We start from the raw sequence: 20,329 nt of genomic DNA on the forward strand, positions 1-20,329 counted from the left end.
AAATTCCATGGACACTGTGCTGTGCTGTGCTTAGTCACTCAGTCGTGTCCAACTCTTTACGACTGCAAGGACTGTAGTCCGCCAGGCTCCTCTGTCTATGGGGATTCTCCAGGCAACAATACTGGAGTGGGTTACCATGCACTCCTTCAGAGGATCTTCCCAACCCAGTGATCAAACCCAGGTCTCCCACATTGCAGGCAGATTCTTTACCCTCTGAGTCACCAGGGAAGCCCAAGAATACTGGAATCCCTTCTTCAAGGGATCTTCCCGACCCAGGAATTAACCGGGGTCTCCTGCATTGCAGGCTGATTCTTTACCAGCTGACCTACCAGGGAAGCCTGAGCACAGCACATACATAGTATCAATAGTATATATATATCAGTCCCAATCTCCCAACTCCTCCCACCACCACCCTTTCCCCTTTGGTATTCATACATTTGTTCTCTATGTCTGTGTCTCTATTTAATCTTTGCACATAGGGTCATCTGTCCCATTTTTCTAGATTCCACATATATGTGTTAATATACAATATTTGTTTTTCTTTCTTACTTCACTCTGTATGATACTCTCTAGGTCCATCCACGTCTCTACAAATGACCCAATTTTTTTCCTTTTTATGGCTAAAGAAAGGCTTTAGAGTTTAAGGTTTCAGAGGAAGAGGGTGGTGAAATGATCCAAGGAATGGCCTTGTATGTTACTTGGAGTAAATGGGAGTGAAGGTCTGTTGACTAGAGGTCAAAACGACCTGCGGCTAGAACAAAGGGATGGGTCCCATATGCTTAAATGCCCCAGGATAATAGCAGAGCAAGATTATGCATCAGAGGTCAAATGTGCTAACAGTCTTATGAATGGTAGGTATACGGAAACCGAAAGCTGATAAGTGAAAAATTCAACAAACTAGGCTATTAGTGGTAATGGTATTTCCCTGTCACAGTGAGCAGCCCTTCCCTGACTGCTGTTTTTCCTCACTTGACAGAAAGCTCTGGAGGCCAGGGCCTGTCTTCTTAGATTAACCCCACACTACCTTACCCAGTGTGCAAGAATACACAGAACTGTACAAAAAAGATCTTCACGACCCAGATAATCACGATGGTGTGATCACTCACCTAGAGCCAGACATCGTGGAATGTGAAGTCAAGTGGGCCTTAGGAAGCATCACTACGAACAAAGCTAGTGGAGGTGATGGAATTCCAGTTGAACTATTTCAAATCCTGAAAGATGATGCTGTGAAAGTGCTGCACTCAATATGCCAGCAAATTTGGAAAACTCAGCAGTGGCCACAGGACTGGAAAAGGTCAGTTTTCATTCCAATCCCAAAGAAAGGCAATGCCAAAGAATGCTCAAACTACCGCACAATTGCACTCATCTCACACGCTAGTAAAGTAATGCTCAAAATTCTCCAAGCCAGGCTTCAGCAATACGTGAACCGTGAACTTCCAATGTTCAAGCTGGTTTTAGAAAAGGCAGAGGAGCCACAGATCAAATTGCAACATCCACTGCATTATGGAAAAAGCAAGAGAGTTCCAGAAAAACATCTATTTCTGCCTTATTTACTATGCCAAAGCCTTTGACTGTGTGGATCACAATAAACTGTGGAAAATTGTGAAAGAGATGGGAATACCAGACCACCTGACCTGCTCTTGAGAAACCTATATGCAGGTCAGGAAGCAACAGTTAGAACTGGACATGGAACAACAGACTGGTTCCAAATAGGAAAAGGAGTATGTCAAAGCTGTATATTGTCACCCTGCTTATTTAACTTATATGCAGAGTACATGATGAGAAATGCTAGGCTGGAAGAAGCACAAGCTGGAATCAAGATTGCCGGGAGAAATATCAATGACCTCAGATATGCAGATGACACCACCCTTATGGCAGAAAGTGAAGAGGAACTAAAAAGCCTCTTGATGAAAGTGAAAGAGGAGAGTGAAAAAGTTGGCTTAAAGCTCAACATTCAGAAAACTAAGATCATGGCATCTGGTCCCATCACTTCATGGGAAATAGATGGGGAAACAGTGGAAACAGTGTCAGACTTTATTTTCTTGGGCTCCAAAATCACTGCAGATGGTGACTGCAGCCATGAAATTAAAAGTCGCTTACTCCTTGGAAGAAAAGTTATGACCAACCTAGATAGCATATTCAAAAGCAGAGACATTACTTTGCCAACAAAGGTCCATCCAGTCAAGGCTATGGTTTTTCCAGTGGTCATGTATGGATGTGAGAGTTGGACTGTGAAGAAAGCTGAGCACCAAAGAATTGATGCTTTTGAACTGTGGTGTTGGAGAAGACTCTTGAGAGTCCCTTGGACTGCAAGGAGATCCAACCAGTCCATTCTGAAGGAGATCAGTCCTGGGATTTCTTTGGAAGGAATGATGCTAACGCTGAAACTCCAGTAATTTGGCCACCTCATGCAAAGAGTTGACTCATTGGAAAAGACTCTGATGCTGGGAGGGATTGGGGGCTGGAGGAGAAGGGGACGACAGAGGATGAGATGGCTGGATGGCATCGCTGACTCAATGGACGTGAGTTTGAGTGAACTCCGGGAGTTGGTGATGCACAGGGAGGCCTGGCGTGCTGTGATTCATGGGGTCGCAAAGAGTCAGACACGACTGAGCGACTGAACTGAACTGAACCTTACCCAGTGCTTGGCAGCAACTGGAAAGAAGAGACCATACCACCTCTTTGCAAAGTGCTGGTTTCGTATTTCCATATACACAGTTCTCGGTCCCTGGAATCCTGTAAGTTCCTCTATCATACTATATAGAATTTGTCTGTTCATATGTCTGCTTCTCCCATCATTCTATACACTTTGAGGACAGGGACTCTCACATTCAGTACTGCAGTCCCGGAGGAAATGTTCTGCCTGACCCACATTAACAACTCCAGTATTTGTCAAATAAATGAATGAATGCGTAAATGAAAGAATCTCTGTTGTTAAGGACAACCATTCCTGATTAAGCACCATTGCCAAGTACTAGGCTATGGTCTCTTCTTCCCAGTTGCTGCCAAAGATGCTGAGGGATTAATCAAGTAAGACAGGCCCTCGTCCTCCAGATGCTTTCTGTAAACTGAGGAAATACATAGCAATCAGGGAAGGGCGACTTGCTGAAACAGTTCATGCTTTTATATTCTAATTTAATCCTCACAACAAGCCTAAGTAGGAAGAGGGGACACTGAAGCCCACAAAGTTTGAATATCTTGACCAAAGGTACCCAAGCAGTAAATGTTAAAGCTGGCATTTGAATACAGTTTTGATTTTAAAACCTGTTTTCACATTATGGTGCCACCAAACCTAATTTAAGTGTAACAACTAGTACTTTTTAGAAAACCAGGGTTAGTGAAGAACTCCACATGCGTGCATGCTGTCACCTCAGCCGTATCTAACTCTTTGCAACCTCATGGTCTGTATCCCACCAGGGTCCTCTGTTCGTGGGGTTCTCCAGGCAAGAATACTGGAATGAAGTGAAGTGAAAGTCACTCAGTCATGTCCAACTCTTTGAGACTCCATGGACTATATAGTCCATGGATTCTCCAGGCCAGGATACTGGAATGGGATCTTCCCTTCTCCAGGGGATTTTCCCAACCCAGGGATTGAACTCAGGTCTCCCACAGTGCAGACGGATTCTTTACCAGCTGAGCCACAGGAATACTGGAGGGGGTTGCCATTTCCTCCTCCGGGGGATCTTCCTGACCCAGGGATTGAATCTGTGTCTCCTGCATGTCCTGTGTTGGCAGGTGGATTCTTTACCACCAGTCCATCTCCTTTGGAAGCCCAAATCATTCCACAGTGCTAACTTTATCTTTTTTTTTCTTTCTAACGCAATGATTCCATAGGGAAGTTTTTTCCCCAAATACCACTTATGTTTGCCCTATGTCTTCTGAGAAGCACATGCCAAGATGAGATCAAATGTGTAAGAATTTTAAAAACCTGCCCTTTGAGGGAAAACAGGGAGGAAAAGAGAGAAAAGGCTAGGAGAGCTGTTAGATTCCAGAAGCAAGTGAAGAAAGAGGGAAAGAAGGTTGGATAGCATCTTACCTTCCCAGGTAGTCTAAGGAAGATTGCACAAAGAAGGGAAGTTCTGGAGCCCAAACCCACTTTCAGAAGAGATCCGTCTCCCAGAAACAAGAGTGCCTTCAAATTTCTATTGTAAGTCATTGGCTTAAAGCAGCTGGTAGGAGGTGTGGCCTCAGTGCAAATGCAAGATGGATCTCAAGGCCAGCAACTGTGGCATCATTTGGCCAATTACGCTCCCTGTGGTTGGAGATCAGTCAGGCCTATTTCCGTATCTGTCCCACCAGGCTGGAAAGCTTCCTGGAGCATTGTCTGTTTTACCTCCTGTTTACTCACCTGCAGACACTGAATTCCTATTAATTCTTACTCTGATTATCATCCACATCTCAGTAGAATGGAGTATGTTAAGCAATATGACCTTCTAAAATCTTTCTTCCTCCTTTATCACACAACTGTGTTTTTTCTCTAAATAAAAAGATATGAGTATTCAAAGTCTTGACTCTTCAGAGTGATTGGCATTTTGGTTATATTTCATACTGTATGCATTGATTATTATGTTTATAAAACTATGACTCAAAAATCCTGTTTTAATGTATATTTAGGCTCTTGTATGAAAACCTGAATTGGTGATTTTATTTACTAAAACAGTAAGTACTAATATCTCTGTACTGAGTATGCTATTAAACCATAGAAATGAACACGATTTGTGAGTCATTATAAAGGTGACTGTGTGACAAGAAGTGGTCAATGCCATTGAAAGAAAAGTTCAACGTTATTCACAGCTCCCCTAGAAACAAGAGGCACAATATGTCACACAGGGTCAGGGTGGAAGCATCAGTGTCAGTCAGGAGGCAGAAAGAAATGGGGAGAAAGTGGAGATCAGTCTTTACTGGGGCTTCCATGGGAGTGTCAAGGCATGGCAGGGTAAAGAGTTTAGGATTGGCTAGTTTGAATAATTCCAGCTCGTTTGGGAACATAGTGGGTGGTTCTTAGTCGTCTGGTATCTGGACTCAGGGTGATTTAGGGCACAGGAAATGTTGGCTTGATGTGTGAGAGTTAAAGGAGGCAGTTGGAGGTTTGGATAGATTAGTTGGTCTATGTATGAAAACTGGGCTCACTAACAAGCTGCTTACTTGCCTATAGGAATTAGCTCGTTCTGGGAGGAACAGTCTCTCTCCAGCCAGCAAGGTTCCCCAAAGATGTCAAAGATCATACAGAAAATTATCAAGACCCCCAACATAATCAGGAGGAAGGCATGCCTTTTTATTTTTTTGGTCTCCATTAACAGTTAATACTAAACACCCTCTTCCAACAACACAAGAGAAGACTCTACACATGGACATCACCAGATGGTCAACACTGAAATCAGATTGATTATATTCTTTGCAGCCAAAGATGGAGAAGCTCTATACAGTCAGCAAAAACAAGACTGGGAGCTGACTGTGGCTCAGATCATGAACTCCTTATTGCCAAATTCAGACTTAAATTGAAGAAAGTAGGGAAAACCACTAGACCATTCAGGTATGACCTAAATCAAATCCCTTATGATTATACAGTGGGAGTGAGAAATAGATTTAAGAGATCAGATCTGATAGACAGAGTGTCTGAGGAACTGTGGATGGAGGTTAGTGACATTGTACAGGAGACATCAATACCACCCCCAAGAAAAAGAAATGCAAAAAAGCAAAATGGCTGCCTGAGGAGGCCTTACAAATAGCTGTGAAAAGAAGAGAAGCAAAAAGCAAAGGAGAAAAGGAAAGATATACCCATTTGAATGCAGAGTTCCCAAGAATAGCAAGGAGAGATAAGAAAGCCTTCCTCAGCGATCAATGCAAAGAAATAGAGGAGAACAATAGAATGGAAAAGACTAGAGATCTCTTCAAGAAAATTAGATACCAAGGGAACATTTCATGCAAAGATGGGCTAGATAAAGGACAGAAATGGTATGGACCTAACAGAAGCAGAAGATATTAAGAAGAGGTGGCAAGAATACACAGAAGAACTGTACACAAAAGAGCTTCATGACCCAGATAATCATGATGGTGTGATCACTCACCTAGAGCCAGACATCGTGGAATGTGAAGTCAAGTGGGCCTTAGGAAGCATCACTACGAACAAAGCTAGTGGAGATGATGGAATTCCAGTTGAGCTCTTTCAAATCCTGAAAGATGATGCTGTGAAAGTGCTGCACTCAATATGCCAGCAAATTTGGAAAACTCAGCAGTGGCCACAGGACTGGAAATGGTCAGTTTTCATTCCAATTCCAAAGAAAGGCAATGCCAAAGAATGCTCAAACTACCACACAATTGCACGCATCTCGCACTCTAGTAATGCTCAAGATTCTCCAAGCCAGGCTTCAGCAATATGTGAAACATGAACTTCCAGATGTTCAAGCTGGATTTAGAAAAGGCAGAGGAACCAGAGATCAAATTGCCAACATCCGCTGGATCATTGAAAAAGCAAGAGAGTTCCAGAAAAACATCTATTTCTGCTTTATTGACTATGCCAAAGCCTTTGTGTGGATCACAATAAACTGGAATATCCTGAAAGAGATGGGAATACCAAATCACCTGACCTGCCTCTTGAGAAACCTGTATGCAGGTCAGGAAGCAACAGTTAGAACTGGACATGGAACAACAGACTGGTTCCAAATAGGAAAAGGAGTATGTCAAGGCAGTATTATTGTTACCCTGCTTATTTAACTTATATGCAGAGAACATCATGAGAAATGCTGGCCTGGATGAAGCACAAACTGGAATCAAAATTGCCAGGAGAAATATCAATAACCTCAGATATGCAGATGACACCACCCTTATGGCACAAAGTGAAGAGGAACTAAAAAGCCTCTTGATGGAAGTGAAAGAGAGTGAAAAAGTTGGCTTAAAGCTCAACATTCATTCAGAAAACGAAGATCATGGCATCTGGTCCCATCACTTCATGGGAAATAGATGGGGAAACAGTGTCAGACTTTATTTTCTTGGGCTCCAAAATTACTTCAGATGGTGACTGCAGCCATGAAATTAAAAGACGCTTACTCCTTGGAAGGAAACTTATGACCAACCTGCTGCTGCTACTGCTAAGTCACTTCAATCGTGTCTGATTCTGTGCAACCCCATAGATGGCAGCCCACCAGGCTCCCCCGTCCCTGGGATTCTCCAACCTAGACAGCAGATTAAAAAGCAGAGACATTACTTTGTCAGCAAAGGCCTGTCTAGTCAAGGCTATGGTTTTTCCGGTAGTTATGTATGGATGTGAGAGTTGGACTATAAAGAAAGCTGAGCACCGAAGAACTGATGCTTTTGAACTGTGGTGTTGGAGAAGACTCTTGAGAGTCCCTTGGACTGCAAGAAGATCCAACCAGTCCATCCTAAACATCAGCCAGCTCTGGGTGTTCACTGGAAGGACTGATGTTGAAGCTGAAACTCCAATTATTTGGCCACCTGAGATGCGGGGAAAGATTGAGGGCCGGAGGAGAAGGGGATGACAGAGGATGAGATGGTTGGATGGCATTACCGACACAATGGACATGGTTTGGGTGAACACTGGGAGTTGGTGGACAGGGAGGCCTGCCGTGCTGAGATGCACGGGGCCGCAAAGAGTCGGAGCGACTGAACAGTTAATGGCTGAGAGGCAGAGGCAGTTTTAGCCCATTTCCCCCTCTCATATTGTTAACAGCACAGGTTATTTTTTCAACAGAAAATTTTAATTAGAAGATGCTTCTACGTTTTACCCATTGTCCATGATTTTCCAAATACAAGCTAACAAGTTTTTCAACTCCTTCCCTGACTGCATTTTCTGTTCTAAAAACAAAATGCAAAAAAGAAACCAACATTTATATTCTCTTCTGTGCCAGAACTCAACATACACGGTTATCCCATAAGCCTGTAAATTGAGTATTATGAGTGCATTTCCTAGAACAAAGTAAGTATGGCTCAGAGAGGTTTAACGGCTTTATGGCAGAGCACTATCCACTTTCTAGGTGTGGGTGCAGAGGAAATGAATGAAATGAAAACAGCTCTGCCATTTAAGACACTCTTTGCTGTGCTTAGTAACTCAGTCGTGTCCGACTCTTTGCAACCCCATGGACTGTAGCCCACCAGGGTCCTCTGTCCATGGGGATTCTCCCAGCAAGAATAGTGGATTGAGTCGCCATGCCCTCATTCGGGGAAGACACATTCTAACTTGCCTTTTTATTTTCATGGCACAATTTAAAAATTAAGTATAACAAGTTAAGTGCTGCTTATGCTTCTGTAATGCACCTTCTCAAGATTTTACTTTTGCTAACGTAAAGTCAGACGTTGCCTCTTTAGTGAACAATGGACCCTCTCTTCAATACCTGGAATAAAATTTAAGTTCTTTAGCCTTGATACTACTATAGGGGTATTTTTGAGAGCCAAATCAAAAGAATACTACAGTGCAAATGTGATGGATCACTTTCATAATTAAAAGTTTAAAAAATCATTTAAAAAAGCCACCATTTCCTCACACACACCAATGTTTTCAGTTTTTTGTTTGGCCTTCTAGTTACTTTGTGGACTTACCAATAAACACATATGTTAACTTGTAATTTCCCCCATTCCTTTTTCAAACAACCACTTGAATATATTTAAGACACAACAACTAGTTTTTGGTAAATAAAATTTAATACAACTGTAGTCAAGTAATAATGGTTAAAAGACATTTTTTTTTTATTAGATACAACTTTTTAAAAATTAAAGAAAAACTATGCACAAAGTATATTTTAGACGAGACATGAAAGTATTAGTGTGCCGCAACTGATGAAAACAAAGAAACAAGGAACATTTTTTTTTTAACTGTGAAGACTGGAGCATCTGAAAGCAAATGACATCTGGCTGCCACAGGTCTGTACATGTTGTAAAGCACAGTACGCTTTTGTTCAACTCTATAATTGTGTTGTCTTAGATTAGCTCCAGAGACTTTCAACAAGATTTAAATAAAGAAACCATGGGGTGGGTATTGGGGTAGGAAAGATTAAGAACTTTTTCAAAAAAGATAAATGAAAGAGTCTGTAGAGGAAAAAACAAAAAAACAGTACCTAAGAATGGAACAAGAGTAAGTAGATTTACTTTTTTGACACTGGATATAGATATTGATGATGTTTACAAGAATTTTTTCTTAAAATCTTAAAAAGCAGCTTGGCATCAAACAAAAAACCTTCCCAAATATAGTAAAACTCCAAACACCAAACCACTTTCTTAACATTTTCCTTCCTGCCAAGCAACCACATAGTTGATGCTCATTAAACATTTTAAGAGCAATTTATAGGAAATAAGTATGGAACTTATCTAAGGTAAACTTTAGATTAAAAAAAAGTTGAAACAGAACTAGAGAACTTAAGGCACATAAGCAAATACAGATGCAGTTATTTTGAAAACATTAAAACAAATTCTTTTCTTTGGGACAATATATAAAATAAGTTACAACTACTGCTATTTAAAAAAATTTTTAATGATCTTTAGCACTAATTTAATATCTAAGGCAATCACACAAATGTAAAACATCCATAAAAAACATTTTTAAAAAAGTATGAAGTACGTTGACAATGTCTCTGGAATTATCAGTTCACACTTCCAGCTCAAGTGGTTTCTGATACCTAGCATTAGATGTGACAATAAGTATAGCTAGCTAGTCAAACCTGTTGCCTTAAAGGCCAACCAAATTGCCCCATTCTGGTTTCTTGGTATGGTGAATTTATTTATGTAACTAAAAGGAATAATGGGGTGAGGTGATGTAAACCTAGCTTTCAATTTAATGCACAGAAATTCTAATAAAGGCCAAAATTATGTTGAGGTTAACTGGTGTCTTGAGCTTAGGAAAATAAAGGCAGTCCACAGGAAGCCTTTAAGAGACATTATTTTATCACTTGGCACCACATAAATAGCAATTTCTTCTCTTTGAAAATACAGTCTGGAGTAGATGATGTCCTTTCCACATATAAATCTCAAGAAACAAAAGGCACAAACAATTCAATCCTCTCTTTTCACGTATGGGTTCTCACAGCCTTTCTTTTTAAAAAATCTATTGCCATATCCAGACAACAGGAAAAATAACACACCTGGTTTGTATACTGACAAAAGTAGTAGAATTGAACCTTTGTCTTTCCTGAGTTTCAAAAAGGGTATGACAGTAGAGATACATAAACAATTCGTATTCACTAAGAGAAAATGTATCAGTCCACAAACATTTTCATCTAAATATAAAAAAGTGAATGTTTAACCACCACCACGTGTGAAGCCCCTTTACCAAACTGAATTTACTCTAGAATTATGAACTGAAAGTTGCTTAGATATGGCACTTTAAACACTCCAATTAGGCAAAAATGACAAGTTAATACCCTGAGTATTTACATCATTTTTTTAAACACCTGGTTTAAATGGAGTAAATACCTATGTTTCAGTCATCTAGGGAAAAAAAAAGTTACTAAAGATCCAATAGGCTACCATTTCATACCTGTGCAGTAAAGTCAGTGGGAAGATTAGAACAGAAGAGGAAGGTCTTTTTGTTGTAAAAATTAGATCACGTTATAGCTCACTCACATATAGGAACCACATGAAAAATGATTAAAGTTCATGAAAAAAAAAAAAAAAAGTACATTTCTCTTGATCCACAAAACCTACTTTTGAATTCCTTTCCCACTGAGGTATCAATGGCTATGTTTACCAAACTTGTATCTCCCTCCAATTTGTTTCCTGATCTTGTAAATTGTATGCGTTATATAGACTCTGACTGTATGAGTCATCATAATAATATTCATCATATATTTTCGTATGTACAAGAGCACGCTAGAGATGCCCAATATTAAAAAACAACGTCTGGAATTGAATTTAGTAAGATCAACTAATTTTTACTTTATGTTCCTTTCTCTGATCAGAAACCAGAAACTGCTGAAATTCTTGGTTTTTGTATATATGTGTGTAGATTGAGCATACTATCTATCTACATATATACACATGTATATACATACTAACCTAACCCAAAGGCTTATATGAGCATCACAAACCAAAAGAAAATGTCAGCTATGTGATGACAGTATGAATATAATCTGACACCAATTTTGTTGATAAATCCCTTTTGATATACTAATTATACCCTAAAATTCTTCATTATTTTATCTATGCTAACCTCATTATAAAAAAATCAGTAAAGGAAGTGAAAGGAAATTAAAGTATCTGTTGGGTAACTTTAAAAATTGTTACTTTAATTTCATAGGATTCAAGCTAAGTTCTTGGTGACCTAATTATGTGGTTTTAAATTATGTAGAGAAAAAAATTTAAAAATATTGGCATAAGGTCCATGTTTAAACAAATTCTGGTTTATAGGATTTCATTTCAAATTTACTGTAATAAACACATGAATATTAAAAATAAACATATAACAAAATACAAGTAAATAGTTAATACTTACAAAAGTACTAAAATATAGGTTACACTGAGAAAGGCTTTTCTGTAAGAAAGTGTCTATATTTACGGATGGGCATGACCTTACAAATACACATGAAAATAACAAGTATCATTTGTATAGTCCTCAGCATTTACCAACACTTTTCTCATACATTATCTCACACACCACAAAGAATTTCTGAACTAAATAGGTTCCATAACCTACAAAGGGTATGATGCAGAAGTAGATGCTTACTCTAAAATTAAAACAGGTTTCCCAATTGTATCTACTATTGTCTTTCAACTAAAATGGTAGAAAACTGGCTTATGAATTGCTTTGATAATTATCACAAAAAGGTACAGATAATTTCAAATTATGATTTGAAAAATAAAAATTCCCTAAAATTTGTTAAGTTTTTTAGAATTTTCCTCAGAATTCACAATCCAGCTAGGCGTTAAAGTTGATACTGTATAGTGTATTTGAAATCTCTGTATCTTCTAAAATGGGAAAAGAAGAGTAAGTTTATCAATGTTAGGTTTTTGATTACTACTTTGGTTTTAACAAAAACCTGGTGACACTATAATCACGTATTTGCATCATTTCTCCTATGGCAAGGAATATATAATTAAGATGTGAGATGACAATAATGCCTGGGAAGCTGAAAGAGAACAGGCTACCTGGAACATCCCTAAAATACTGTAAATTGTATCTGTTTACCCAGGAATAACAACAATCACTTGTGCTGTAGTTCCTGCCATCCCATTTGCCTTAGAAAAAAAAATTTCACTCTTTTCTCTGAAAACTAGCAAGCTTTATAAACTTGAGTTGAAACATCTAGACAAAGGCAATTTGATGTAGAGAAGTGTGAGAATGTTGATCGACATTTCACACAGTGGGTACCAAATGAAGATTTATCTTAGAAAACTGCTACTACTACTGTTAGTTTCTTCAGATAGTCAACTTTAAAAGAAATATGGACCCACTGAGATAGGTGGTCCCTGCTTTATCCTTTAAGGGCAGCTTAACAGTAGAGACTCCCAGGATTTTTAGCTGTTCACAAGAAAACAGGATAACCAGGAAGAGGTCCTCACCCAAAGCACCATTCCAATGAGGTCAAACCCTACTGGGCTAGGGAGAAAATCTGTCCCTGTTTTTCACAAGATAATATTGCAAAGTGGATTTCAGCTCTTCTGCCAGGTTTAAGAAAAGGCACTTCCCTTAGAGGATTTAGAGATGATACATAAATACTTTTGAGAGCCACAGTGGGTCATTTTTCCTTCAAGGGTCTTAGATAACTTTTTCTTAGGAACTAATCTTTAATTTTAATCCCCATTTTAGGGGGACTTGCTTTTGTATCTTCTCCCCAAAATATCTTTAATATAAGAAAGCAATTCCAAGAATGAAGTCACAATAACTTAGTATTTTATGATACTCAGATTGTTGTCATTACTGTTTTATCAATTACAGAAAAAAAACATAATAAAGTTAATCAATTTGGATGTATTTTTTAGTGAAAAAGATTTTTAAAACTGTCTTTCCCTCCTTAGAATGATTCTAAGCATTCTAAGCATTACATGATTTGACCTAAATGAAAACTTGTCATGCAATTTTCTACATATATATACACACACATACACACTTATGTGACAAAATAAGGAATAAACAGTCTTCCAGATAAACATACATAAATGAAGAGACCATTCACAAATTCCTAAATGGTATGCAGGCAAACATTATTTCCTATGCCACATAGGCTTTTTTTTTTTTTTTTTTTACAAATACTCACAAAGGTACACTCTCACGGCCCAAGCAAAGACCACTATTACCTTCAAAACTATTACCTTTTTTTTCCCCAATTACAGAAAAGGCTTTATTACAGTTTAAAAGATTGGTATTTGGGGGAGAAAGGCACGACAATTATTATTTTTGTTTTTTTGTGCATATGGCATAAAGGAGATAAACCAAGTTCCCACTCTGGAGTTTTTAAAACCTCTCATCTTGGATTGCTGTGGCTTCCTGGGTGAGGTACGCTGGCGTCAGAGCTTGAAGCATTTCTCATTGTATCTGTGAATAGTCACACATCCGTGATAGGACACTGGCCTGGGCATTGCAGCTACCCCTGTGATGATACTTGTGGCAGGATCGTAACAGAGAATAGTGTCTGTAGCTTCTCCATTTTCCCGTCTTCCACCCAGGATATATATTTTACCATTACATACAGACATACCACAGTTTTCCTGTTGAACCAAATTAAAAAAAAAAATTAACTATTGACCTTAAGGAATTTGGCAGCAAAAGGAAAAGTAAAATTAGACATGCTGGAGAAATATCAATAACCTCAGATATGCAGATGACACCACCCTTATGGCAGAAAGTGAAGAGGAATTAAAAAGCCTCTTGATGAAAGTGAAAGAGGAGAGTGAAAAAGTTGGCTTAAAGCTCAACATTCAGAAAACTAAGATCACGGCATCTGGTCCCATTACTTCATGGGAAATAGATGGGGAAACAGTGGAAACAGTGTCAGACTTTATTTTTCTGGGCTCCAAAATTACTGCAGATGGTGATTGCAGCCATGAAATTAAAAGACGCTTACTCCTTGGAAAGAAAGTTATGACCAACCTAGATAGCATATTCAAAAGCAGAGACATTACTTTGCCAACAAAGGTCCATCTAGTCAAGGCTATGGTTTTTCCAGTGGTCATGTATGGATGTGAGAGTTGGACTGTGAAGAAAGCTGAGCGCCGAAGAATCGATGCTTTTGAACTGTGGTGTTGGAGAAGACTCTTGAGAGTCCCTTGGACTGCAAGGAGATCCAACCAGTCCATTCTAAAGGAGATCAGTCCTGGGTGTTCCTTGGAAGGACTGATGCTAAAGCTGAAACTCCAATACTTTGGCCACCTCATGCGAAGAGTTGACTCATTGGAAAAGACTCTGATGCTGGGAGGGATTGGGGGCAGGAGGAGAAGGGGACAACAGAGGATGAGATGGCTGGATGGCATCATCGACTCGATGGACATGAGTTTGGGTGAACTCTGAGAGTTGGTGATGCACAGGGAGGCCTGGCGTGCTGTGATTCATGGGGTCTCAAAGAGTCGGACACGACTGAGCGACTGAACTGAACACAGTCAAAAGGAAGAAAAGAAATAAGTTCCCTTTTGCCCAACTCCTGCTCTATGTGTGAATACTAGACACATTTGCATGGGTGAAGGGAGTGTTAAAACAGAGTAAATGTCAGTAATTGGGGTCAAGATATGGGCAGTAAACTGGGGGTTGTGGCTGAGAAAAGGGTTTTAGTTAACTTAATGGTGGTTGAACAAAAATATCCTTAAAGAGTTGCTTCTCCTGTTATAGGACCTCATAATTTTATAATGATACAACCATCATAATATTATAGGACAGTCCTTTACTATAAAAAGTGTCTATTACATGATCAAGGGATAGGAACATTATTAGTTATATGGGATTACCCTCAAGTTGAATGAATGAGAGAGTTATAACCAGATTAAGAAAGCACTGTTACTAGGGTGCCTTGATTGGGGTATAGAAACTCCCCAAATAACATTTTATAGTTAACTTTCTACACAATGATATTCTTAGCTAAATTTACTCTTATCTGTCAATAATATATATTTTGCAAGGATGAGTGATTCTTTAAAAAAAGAAATTACACTAAAACTGTCTATTGCATAAATCTGTTTATGCTGCAGGTCAATTATTCTTCTATTTAAATTTCATATTAATTCAGACAGTTATTGTATATTATTATCCTGCTTCCACATAACCAGCAATGGATAGATTCTACCAGTGAGTACAACAAACATTTTTACTTGATTAGATTTGCTATATATAAATTTCACTCTTGTAGAAAAAATTAAACCTTGGTAGATTTATATAATAGAGGATAGTACTTTTGGGTCTAGAAGAGTAAGTGAGTACTTAAAAATGCCTACATTAGAGTTTATATACACCCAAAATGACTTGGCCCATTATCACTAGTGAATGACAAAATTTTTATGTAGAATACCACCTATGAATTGTATCAATTATGTGCCAAACTATAACACTTTTCAATTAAAGCACAATGAGCTCTTTCTAGAAATTCTGAAAGTTTTAAATACCACAAAAAACAATATCCTTAGTTTTCAAGTACAAGCTGGCTTGTACTATTGAACTTTATAGTCATTTGGATGATGATTCTTAAGCTATATAATTATAGGATATTGTTATTAACATCATTTCTTAAATAGTGCTCAGAATTAATTGAAACAAGCAATCTTCAAAACTGATATTCACTCGTATCAGGAAATGACTTGCATAGTAGTTTATTTTACTCTATGTTAGTCTCAAGAGTAATGACAGCTACTAATAAAAATAACTTAATAACACATTAAGTTTTAAATGTTATTTTTCATGACTTAAATGAAACACAATTTTAATATTGTAAAACATACCTCTCTCCTTAATTATTATTTTTTTAATTATTATTTTTATTATTATTTATTTTTATTTTTAAATAATGCTGATAAAATGCCAACAATAAAGAATTATTTTTTATTATTATTTTTAAATAATGCTGAATCATTAAAATGCCAATAAAGAAAAAGAATCAGATTTTATTTATTATTCTAAACTTTAATGACATTTTAAATACCTAGTCCACTGAAGAAGGCTAAAAAAATACTTCGTCAGTAAAAAAATTTCACAATTAAAAAAATATGTTCCTGATAAAAATTAAAAAGTGAAATATGTTTATAATATCAAGTTGTGGCTTTTAGGAATTATGCAATGTCAAAAGGCATGAAAATATCAAGGTACAGCAGGGAAAAATGCTGGGTCCATTATGACTGCACAAAAAGAGCTCATTTTTCAACTCTTTTTTGGTCATTCGATATTCTAAGCACTTTAAAACTGTTCAAATAGCTTTCTACCATGGAATTGGTAGATTTCATGAAATAGTTGATTCATCATTTTTCATTTGATTAGTATTAAAAGGGTAGGCAAAGACTCACAGATGGTTCAAAACCTGCCTATCAATAATACATACATAGATACATTTAGAGGTACTGGTTTTAAGAATGGCCCAGGGGAGAAAAGATAAAACAAAAATTAAGAGATTTGACATACTAGTCTTTTTTTTTTTTTTAAACTTTAGAATATTGTATTAGTTTTGCCAAATATCAAAATGAATCCGACATACTAGTCTTAAGACTTCAATATAGATTTAATATACTTCTGATCTAAATGTTCCTTGAAATTTCTGAAGTCACTATCAGGCACTGTCTAATTAAGGAAAATGTGCCATATATGTCCTCTTGTTTTTCCTTAATTTTATCTCAATCATTTAGTTAAAGATATATTCTTTAGTATATTATCATATGTGAAATAGATTGCCAGTCCAGGTTCGATGCATGAGACAGGGTGCTCAGGGCTGGTGCACTGGGATGACCCTGAGGGATGGGATGGGGAGAGAGGTGGGAGGGAGGTTCAGGATGGGGAACACATGCACACCCATGGCTGATTCATGTGAATGTATGGCAAAAACCACCACAATATTGTAAAGTAATTAGCCTCCAATTAAAAAACAAAACATGTTTTTGATATGCCCTGTGTTATGCTAGATGCCAGCAATTATCTTCCTAAGCTCTGCTATTGTTTTGTATAGTACAGTCAACTTCTCAGTGAATAGAAGCTCTTAGTGAAAACGCACTATATTTAAAAATATTCACTGTAATAAACCAATTAAAAAAAGCTTTGGTTAAAAGACTTAGAAGTAAGTGTAAACACTTGTCATGCAGCTGGACGTGACCATAACAAGGGTTCTTCTGTGGCAGGGCACATTCTCACCTGTCTCTTGTAGGAGGACAATGAACTAGAGAATTGCAGTTCATTTTATTTAAATGGGATATAAGAAGGACAGAAGACTATGTTCCCTTTTTACCATGAAACTGAAGATCCTATTATGTCCCTTTTATCAACTGAGGCAATGTTACTCTGAATACATTACTAATTGGAGACTATACTTCAATGTCAACAGCTTCAGAAAAATAGTGTTATACCCAAACCCTAGTCATTATCCTTACAGTCTATATTTCTTATATTTTATATAAAATTGTCTTAACATTAGGACCCTCTGTTACTTCATTCTCTATTTGTTTACTTACTCAATAAATATTTACTAATAGAGGTTAGGTATAGTGACAGATCAGAAAGAAAAGGCATTATTTCGGAACAGGGCAATCTCAGATTGTTATAACTATGCAGTGGTCCTTGAAAGACAAGTAGATAAGGTAGAAAAGGCATTAAAGGCTAAGTGGATAGAATGAACAAAGGCAAGAACACATACCATCTGGATAGCAAACGCAAGCAACAGATACTAGTGGTAAAATGGGTTAGAAAAGCAAGACATTAGAAGCTTGAAAAGGGTTTCTCCCCCACTCTCCCTTCTCTGGAGAGGGGAGAAGGGCTAGAAATTGATTTATAATTGATCATGTATACATGATAAAGCCTCCATAAAAATCCCAAAAAATAGGACATGGAGAGCTTCTAGGTTGGTAAACACATCCATGTGCTAGGATGGAGCACCACAAATCCATGAGGACAGAAAGTTCTGTGCTTGGGATCCTTCCAGACCTGACTATGGGTACCTCTCTATCTGGCTGCCCATCTCTGTCCTTTGTAATAACCTGTAAACATAAGTAAGTGTTTTTCCTGAGAAAATTACTGAATTCATGGGGGGGACTGTGAAAACCTTGATTTATAGTTGACTGCTCAGAAGTACTGGTGACAACCTGAGACTTGTGACTGGCATCTGAAGCAGTGGCAGTCTTGTAGGATTGAGTCCTTAAAATCTGAAGCTAACTTCAGGTTGTGTCAGATCTGAATTGAACTGTAAGACACCAGTTGGAGATGGAGAGTTGATTGGTACGGGAATAAACTCACATATCTGGTGTCAGAAGTGTTGTGAATAAGGGAGAAACAGAGTTTTTCTACCCACTAGGTTGTTTGGGAACAGAAAAAGTAAGCTTAGGGAAGAAGGTGAATTCTGTTTTAAGTTTGAAGCCTTAGAACATATTAAATAGGCAGTTGGAAATTTGAGTCTGGAGCAGAGGAGAGAGGCTTTAATGGAGAATAAGATTTGAAGTCATCAGTACTGAGCAGGAATAGAGTATAAACTGGGAAAAGGGCAGGGAAAAGAGGCTCAGGCAATACCCATATTTAAGGGTTGGGTAGGAAAAAACCAAGAGAACATGAATAAGACTCAGAAAATTATTAGTAATGACCTTTGTGGGTACAACACCTCAAAAGTGGTATGGGTCGAGCCAGATTTCCAGCGTCAGGGCCATCAAACATTTTGATGGTGGAAGGAAGGAGGGTAGAATTATGAATTAAAAGGCCAAGGGAACGCCTTTTTGGGGTGGGGTAGAAGCAGAGTAAAGAGTACAAATGCAGTGTGAATGAAAGAGAACCAAGTGCAGCCATTTTCTTTATAACAAAACAACATGTTACCTAATTTCTTACTGCAGAAGCACAGAAACCAGTTTGGGAGCATTTCTTCTCTTTTGAAATGTACAACAGAGAGGGATAAGAACTGGAGCAGGAGTCTGAAAAAGGTCAAGGGGGAAAAAAACCAAACATACCAAGTACAGTACCTACTTTACCACGGGACAGTAAAAAGTTATTTCAATAATCCATTCCTTGGAAGAAGTTCAAAACAAGTACACCATATGCTGTATGTGGAACTTTGAAAGAACTGTGAAATAATCCAAGTGTACATGAAATAGTGTCCAGTACTGTATATTCATATTGGTACTATACTTGGTCTCTCCTACACTGATTTTTCTTTTGGTCTGTTTTATGTTATTACCTGTCGGCTGAATGTATTCTGTACATGCATCCAGTAATCTTCAACTGGATCATAACAGTATATTGCCTTGGTCAGTCCACCAGCAACATATATCAGGTTGTTTAAGGATACGGCTGTTATACACCTCTTGGCAATAGGAATAGCTGCACGAAGTAGCCAAGAATTGGTTTCTGGATCATAGGATTGAACCTAGTAATATATAGAAACATTTAATTAAAATTTCTCAACAAGAATGCAAATTTACTTAATAAAAAGTTTGCCAATATACAAAAATATGATTAAAATAAAATTCCATTAATTCATAGAATTAAGGGAGGCTGGCTTGAGAATGAAATATCTGAATTATCAAGCAGAACAGAGTGACAGACAAGCACAGATTGTTTCTAGGATGAATGGCTACCAGGTTTGCTTTGTTCCCATTAAAATTAATGTCTGGATTTTAAAAAATTCTGTTACATAAGATAAGTATGCCTCAATTTGAATACAATTTCTTTACATATTTAGGGAGTCTTCAAAAGAATACAAGCGAACCTCAATTTACTATACTTTAAATTATCACAAGTTCTGAATTAATGAATTCTAAATATGTAACTTTTGACATTAAAATTTGAGAAAAAATTTATTGATTGACAAAATTTAGTAAACTATTGTTAAATGAATCAGGCATTAGACACTTGTCTCCAGAATAAACAGGGTATTTTCAGAGCTGTCAGTATGGCACATGCTCATTGTCCCAGGAATTTAATGAACTGCAGCACCTTTGAGCCATCCTATGTTTACATTAGAGAGGTTTTCTTCCCTTATCTTTGTTCTAAACAATATTTTCAAAGTACACAGAAAATGACCCATTTGAAAGCAGTATAACTGGTTACTGTCTCACCCTTTGTTAGTTCACTTACTAACTGTATTCTGAACAAATAATTTTTTGATTCTGTAAACCATTTCACTTTAGTAACCTGAAACTCAATGTTTTCCTCCCAATGTATAAAGTACCAGACAATTTTTAAAAGGCCTTTCACACTAGGGAACCAAACTACCTACTTGTTAGGCCA

The 20,329-nt window shown here is 37.7% G+C and overlaps 1 protein-coding gene across 4 annotated transcripts in view; it reads right to left on the reverse strand.

Moving 5' to 3' along the window:
• Positions 1-8,676: 8,676 nt before the first annotated feature.
• Positions 8,677-20,329, reverse strand: part of KLHL24 (kelch like family member 24) — a 37,493-nt gene continuing 25,840 nt past the window's right edge. For all 4 annotated transcript variants that reach the window (XM_019958985.2, XM_019958992.2, XM_019958978.2 and 1 more), the window contains 2 exons: positions 19,278-19,466; positions 8,677-13,650 (listed from right to left, as the gene is read on the reverse strand). In XM_019958985.2, the coding sequence (XP_019814544.1) occupies positions 13,450-13,650; positions 19,278-19,466 (390 nt within the window). In that variant the 3' untranslated portion in view covers positions 8,677-13,449. The remainder of the gene's footprint in view (positions 13,651-19,277; positions 19,467-20,329) is intronic.

The sequence above is a fragment of the Bos indicus genome, chromosome 1, assembly GCF_029378745.1.
Source record: "Bos indicus isolate NIAB-ARS_2022 breed Sahiwal x Tharparkar chromosome 1, NIAB-ARS_B.indTharparkar_mat_pri_1.0, whole genome shotgun sequence".
Lineage (NCBI taxonomy): Eukaryota > Metazoa > Chordata > Mammalia > Artiodactyla > Bovidae > Bos > Bos indicus.